This window comes from Rhinopithecus bieti, unplaced genomic scaffold (genome assembly GCF_001698545.2).
Source record: "Rhinopithecus bieti isolate Rb0 unplaced genomic scaffold, ASM169854v2 scaffold_3875, whole genome shotgun sequence".
Lineage (NCBI taxonomy): Eukaryota > Metazoa > Chordata > Mammalia > Primates > Cercopithecidae > Rhinopithecus > Rhinopithecus bieti.
The window spans coordinates 1,988,950-1,995,818 of NW_016804422.1; the positions used below are offsets into that span (position 1 = coordinate 1,988,950).

The 6,869-nt window shown below is 53.1% G+C and overlaps 1 protein-coding gene across 1 annotated transcript in view; it reads right to left on the reverse strand.

Annotated features, from left to right (window-relative positions):
• Positions 1 to 4,016, reverse strand: part of P4HTM (prolyl 4-hydroxylase, transmembrane) — a 19,026-nt gene extending 15,010 nt beyond the window's left edge. Inside the window, exons 1-2 of the mRNA XM_017868138.1 lie at positions 3,260 to 4,016; positions 2,956 to 3,037 (exon numbers count right to left, since the gene is read on the reverse strand). Of these exons, the coding sequence (XP_017723627.1) occupies positions 2,956 to 3,037; positions 3,260 to 3,613 (436 nt within the window). The 5' untranslated portion in view covers positions 3,614 to 4,016. The remainder of the gene's footprint in view (positions 1 to 2,955; positions 3,038 to 3,259) is intronic.
• Between the last annotated feature and the right edge of the window lie 2,853 nt (positions 4,017 to 6,869).

Below are 6,869 nucleotides of genomic sequence, written 5' to 3' on the forward strand. Positions count from 1 at the left end.
TTTTTTTTTTTTTTTTTTTTTTTTCCTGTGATGGAGTCTCACTGTCACCTAGGCTGGAGTACAGTGGCATGATCTTGGCTCACTGCAACCTCCACCTCCCAGGTTCAAGTGATTCTCCTGCCTCAGCCTCCTGAGTAGCTGGGATTACAGGCATCTGCCACCATGCCCAGCTAATTTTTGTATTTTTAGTGGAGACAGGGTTTCACCATGTTGGTCAGGCTGGTTTTGAACTCCTGACCTCAAGTGATCCACCCACCTCAACCTCCCAAAAGTGCTGGGATTACAAGCATGAACCACCAAGCCTGGCTCATTCTCTGCTTTACAGGACAAGCTGCTTATTAGGGAGACTTTGGCTTCATGGCTCACTTAACCTAACATGAATATGAATTAGATATATACAGATCCCAGGAAGGCTGCTGAGAGAAAACACTGCCTCCTCAGATGTGTCTGTTCATAGTAGTGTAGTAGTAATGGGGTGAGTATTAGTCCCCTTCCTGGACCCCTCTTTCCTGACAGTTATCCCATACTTCCCACAAGTCTTTGCTCAAATTTTTTTTTTTTTTTTTTTTTTTGAGATGGAGTTTCATTCTTGTTACCCAGGCTGGAGTGCAATGGCACAATCTTGGCTCACCACAACCTCTGCCTCCCAGGTTCAAGCAATTCTCCTGCCTCAGCTTCCCAAGTAGATGGGATTACAGGCATGTGCCACCATGCCCTACTAATTTTGTATTTTTAGTAGATGGAGTTCCCGCATGTTGGTCAGGCTGGTCTCGAACTCCTGACTTCAGGTGATCCACCCGCCTTGGCCTCCCAAAGTGCTGGGATTATAGGCGTGAGCCACCGAGCCCGGCCTTGCTCAAATATTTTTCTCAGGCAGGTCCACCTTGGCTACCTTATCAAGGGTTCCAGCCAGGCACGGTGGTTCATACCTGTAATCCCAGCACTTTGGGAGGCCAAGGAGGGCAGATCACCTGAGGTCAGGAGATGGAGACCATCCTGGCTAAGATGGTGAAAGCCCATCTCTACTAAAAATGCAAAAAGTTAGCCGGACATGGTGGCACATGCCTGTAATCCCAGCTACTTGGGAGGCTGAGGCAGGAGAATCGCTTGAACCTGGGAGGCGGAGGTTGCAGTGAGCTGAGATCATACCATTGCACTCCAGCCTGGACAACAAGAGAGAAACTCTGTCTGAAAAAAAAAAAAAAGTGTTCCAATCCCAGCTGAACTTCTGCCTTACTGTCTGCTATTTTCTTTTTTTCTATTTTTTTTTTTTTTTTTTTTGAGACAGGGGTCTCTCTCTGTTGCCCAGGCTGGAGTGCAGTGGTGCAATGTTGACTTACTGCAACCTCTGCCTCCTGGGTTCAAGTAATTCTCATGCGTCAGCCTCCCGAACAGCTGGGATTACAGGTGTCTGCCACGACACCCAGCTAATTTTTGTATTTTTAGTAGAGATGAGGTTTCACCATGTTGGTCAGGCTGGCCTCGAATTCCTGACCTGAAGTGATCGCCTGCCTCAGCCTCCCAAAGTGCTGGGATTATAGGCGTGAGCCACCGCGCCCGGCCCTGTCAGGTATTTTATGTTGGCAAAAAAGAAAAAACATCTGTCTTACTTGTTTGCAATCACATATCAACATCTGAAACACCAATGTATATATTTGTTTATTGTCTGTTTCCTCATTTGAATGTCAGCTTCAGAGTTTTGTTTCATTGTTTATATTTAGTTCAATGCTGTGTTCCCGGCACCTGAAATAGTGCCTGGCACAGATTTCAAAGTTATTCAATAGTAACAGTAATAACAACAACAACCAGCTTTGGATGCCCCCCCTCCCCCAACAGGACTGACAGCATAATTTATTTCCCTATAAACAGCATGCATATGACATCATTCTGACAGGTCTAGGCATAATCCCCAACCAGGACTCTCTGCCTTGGAGGTAATGACATGTGCTCAAATGTTCTACTTTGGCCCCAGCTCCTAACCCATTCCATCCCCTCGCAGGCAGGAATGGCCCTGGGTTTGCAAATATGTCACTTGAGGCCAGGTACCCAGGGTTGGGCTGCACAAACACCCTGGACAAGGTCCATGGGACTAGGGGTCCCCATCTTGTTGACACTGGTGGCCTTTGAAGGACTCTGAGGTCTTCACAGCTCTCACTGTGGCTTTGCTGCACAGGCCTTAGAGGCAGGCTATGTGGGTTCTAATCCTAGCTTCACCACTAAAGTAACCATGTCAGCCTGGCCAAGCCACAGCAGCTCTCTGTGCCTAGCTTTCTCCCCCACTGGTCTGAGGGTAGGATCTACACCCACATCACAGAGGGGTTGCAGGAATTAAATGAAATAATCATACGAAGACAAGCACATAACGAGCTCAGAAACGATGAGCTACGTTGTGGCTCCAAGTGGAGTCACTCTAGAAGGCTTTGCCCATGATGGCTGAACAAAGACTTCATGGTAAGAAGAATCTCAGAGCGCTGGCAGCAAAAGCTGAGCCTCTGACTGGTGCTCTGGTGGAGGAGGCTGGCGGGGTGCACCAGTTTATCTACACTTGGACAGCCTGCTTCTCATCAGACCACAAGGCCCACTTGGGCAGTGGGGTTTTCCCCTGAGGTCCTGAGGTCAGCAGAAAGCTGGTTATCAGTCTCCCACCTTCCCCCCCAGTTCTAGAAGGTGACAATTAATGGTGGCACGGAAGACAGCTGCAATGAAATGTTTAGACACCAGCCTCAGGCTCACTCTGCCAGCCCTGTGATGGAATAATGGACTGCAGGGAGTAGGGATAAGAGGGAGTGTTACCCTATTCCGAGGACCCGGAAGGTCCTTCACTTTGGTAATCCTCTGGAAGGGCTGCTTTGAAGCAGCCATTTTCAAAATAGAGGTCACGTGGTCACAATAAGCCTCAAGGTGGCCACCAAACCGCAGACCCTGGCCCTTCCCAGGAGTATCTGGCGGACTTACCGAAGAGCAGCGGCTTGAGGCTGAGGGTTCGGATGAAGTGATCCCTGTCGGTGACCAGCTGGACCTTACGTTCGTGCCCCACCTAAGGGAAAGGCGCACAGCGGGCAGCTGGGTCGCCAGACCGCGCTGCCCAAGAAGGGCCAAGTCACCCCGGCCCGGAGCGCGACAGCAGACGCGTGAGTGGGAGCGCGCGGGACCGACGCAGAGCAGCGCCGGGGGCAGTGTGGGGACCCGGGTTGAGTGCCGGTCCTCTCGGGCTCAGCCGTGCGGGGCCTGGAGCGCGGCGGGGCGGGGAGGTCCTCACCTTGATGCCCTCCAGCCGGGTGAGGGGACCTAAGGTGGGCTCGGGCCCGGAGCCCTGGGCGCGGTGCTGGGGCCCGGGATCGCTGCTTTCGTCGCCGTTGCTGTAGTGCACGAAGAGCAGCAGCGCCAGCACGTTACCCAGGTACAGATGCACGAACACCATCAGCACCAGGAAGTAGGCGCGCGAGCAGATGCCGCGGGGCTTGCACAGCGGCCGCACCGGTGCGTCCTCGCCGTCGCCCAGCCCAGCTGCCGCCTGCGCCTTGCAGTGGTCTGGCGGCGCCCACTGCGGCCTCGAGGCCTCCCCTGCCGCCGCGGAATCAGGCCGCTGGCCTGTCACCGCCGCCGCCGCCATGGCACCCAGGTCGCGCGCGCCTCAAGGGGAGGGGCCGCGGGGTGCCCGCGCTGCGCAGTCTCCCGGACAACGGCCGCCAGGCCCGCGAGCGCCGCGGTCACTAGGAGACGGTGCCTGGGGGGGCCTGGGGGTGCTGAACCCGCCCGGAGCCGCTTGTGTCCGCGCGGGGCTCGGCCTCCCTGCGCCTTGAGCCCCAGCCCACGCTGGGGCTTCTCTTCCCAAGCTGGGTTGTTGTCGGGCAGAGCTGTACACGCCCCAAGTCAGAAGCCAAGGCCCCAAGTGTGTAGACGCAGACAAGAGCGGCACCATTAAGGCATACACTACTGGGAGCTTCTTGGTGCCTGCATGAAGACGCCCTCTTGCCTCCGGGAACAGTATCGTCTGCATCTTCTGACTCCAGGAGCGGGGCTGGGGAGCGCAGGGCGGAGGAGGCAGTACTGGGATGACTCAACAGTGCGGCATTTGGGGGCGCCACGGAGGCCGGTACTGCGTAAGCGGCGATAGGGTAGGACCCACAGCCTCCTCGCAAGCGTTCTTGGAGCTCGGTTTCGCGGTCGGTCCGGATCTCCCGGAGAGCCCTGCCGGAGTCAGGCAGGCCTTAGGAAGAAGCTGCCTGATGTGCAGGGTTGCATAGGCAGTCAGAGAGTGCATCCTGGAGGAGCCCTGGCATCAGGAAGGTGAGCCCCCCATGGCAACCCGCAGGAATGAGCCGGTGCTCAGGTGTATGAAACACTCCTTGCATCAAAGCTGGCACGTGTGAAGAGGTGGGAAGGGACTCTTCCACAACCGAGACACCATTACCTCAGAGAAAAATTAAACAGATTATCACCAAAAACGGGGTGGGGGGAAGACATACCTACCAGTGGTCAAGTGCCAAGGAATCCCTGCTCTTCGAGAGCTGGTTATCCTCAGGAAGAGATTACTACACGCCCTCAGGGCAGAAGCTGATCCCACTCCCCGAGGTGGACTTGCAGGCAAGAGCAACACTTTTTTTTTTTTTTTTTTTTTTTTGAGACGGAGTCTGGCTCTGTCACCCAGGCTAGAGTGCAGTGGCCGGATCTCAGCTCACTGCAAGCTCCGCCTCCCGAGTTCACGCCATTCTCCTGCCTCAGCCTCCTGAGTAGCTGGGACTACAGGCGCCTGCCACCTCGCCCAGCTAGTTTTTTGTATTTTTTAGTAGAGACGGGGTGTCACCGGGTTAGCCAGGATGGTCTCGATCTCCTGACCTTGTGATCCGCCCGTCTCGGCCTCCCAAAGTGCTAGGTTACAGGCTTGAGCCACCGCGCCCGGCCAAGAGCAACACTTTTAAGGCAGGTCACACTGGTGGTTTCTCCCTACCCTGGTAAGACCCCCTTACCTCTTCTCCCATCTCCTCTCCCTTCCCCACAGCAAAGCATAGTCTGCATTTTCTAGTCCCCTCAAGTCAAGGCAGGCCAGGGGCTCCAAGGGCAGGCCCACCTCTTTCTTCCAAGATTTTTTTTTTTTGTGACGGAGTCTCACTCTGTCGTCCAGGCTGGAGTGCAGTGGCGCGATCTTGGCTCACTGCAACCTCTGCCTCCCGGATTCAAGCAATTCTCCTGCCTCAGCCTACCGAATAGCTGAGACTACAGGCATGCGCCACCATGGCGGGCCAATTTTTTTTGGTATTTTTATTATTTTTTTAATTTTAATTTTTTTTTTTGGAAACGGAATCTTGCTGTGTCGACCAGGCTGGAGTGCAGTGGCACAATCTCAGCTCACTGCAAGCTCCGCCTCCCAGGTTCATGCCATTCTCCAGCCTCAGCCTCCCAAGTAGCTGGGACTACAGGCACCCGCCACCACACCTGGCTAATTTTTTTTGTATTTTTAGTAGAGACAGGGTTTCACCGTGTTAGCCAGGATGGTCTCGATTTCCTGACCCGTGATCTGTCCGCCTTGGCCTCCCAAAGTGCTGGGATTACAGGCGTGAGCCACCGTGCCTGGCTTTTTTTTGTATTTTTAGTAGAGACACGGTTTCACCGTGTTGGCCAGGCTGGTCTCGAACTGCTGACTTCAAGTGACCCGCCCACCTCGGTCTCCCAAACTGCTGGGAATACAGGTGTGAGCCACAGCACCCAGGCTTTCTCCCAAGACTTTACACAGAGTGGCAGTTTTCACGATTCAAGCACATGTGGGCATCCACTAATCCAGCCACCCTCAGGGACCACTTTGGTCAGTCTCCTTAGGATAGGATAGATAAACACTGCTTCACAAAAGGAGAGGTTCTGTTTCCAGACAGAAAGGGAACAGGCAGCAATGGGAGGTCTTGTGGCTTAGCCAAGGCTGGGGTGCTAACTACACACCACCAGTAGCCCAGTATTTCACTTCAGATGGAGAGGGAACTTACAGCTCTGAAGGCAACCAGGGAGGCCTGGACTCCTGCAGAGGCGGAGGCCAAGGCAATGATGACCTGCCCCTCCCCACTAAAATGAATTCTAAAATAAATGTAATTGCTGCTAAAGAAATGTTTCTGATTTGAATAGATGAAAATTCTATTACCAATTGAAGACTGTTCAAATTCCCTGCAGCTTATCATTAATCCACCCTAGTTAGGCCAAAAGTCTCTCAATTTCTGAGTAGTAGTTCAATAGAAACAAGTCAAACAAGTCAGATTTTCTAAAATCATATGAATCTCTTAAATTCTTTTTTTTTTTTTCAGACGGAGTCTCAGTCTGTTGCCCAGATTGGAGTGCAGTGGTGCAATCTCAGTTCATTGCAACCTCCACCTCCCTGGTTCACGCGATTCTCCTGCCTCAGCCTCCCAAGTAGCTGGGATTACAGGCGCTGCACCACAACGTCTGGCTTTTTTTCTTTTGAGATGGAGTCTTGCTCTGTTGCCCAGGCTGGCGTGCAGTAGCACAATCTTGGCTCACTACAACCTCTGCCTCCCAGGTTCAAGCAATTCTCCTGCCTCAGCCTCCCAAGTAGCTGGGACTACAGGTGCCCACCACAATGCCCGGCTAATTTTTGCATTTTTAGTAGAGACAGGGTTTCACCATGTTGGCCAGGCTGGTCTCAAACGCATGACTTCAGGTGTTCCACCCACCTCAGCCTCACAAAGTGCTGGGATTACGGGTGTAAGCCACCACATCCAGCCCAAATCTCCTAAATTCTTAAATATAATAAATACCAACCAACAGAACCACAATTTTACCAAGGATCTCATGGTTTTCTCATACCTTTTTTGGAATGAAATTGAGACTATTTCCCTCTAGCCTTTCCGCCCCCCCCCCCCCCC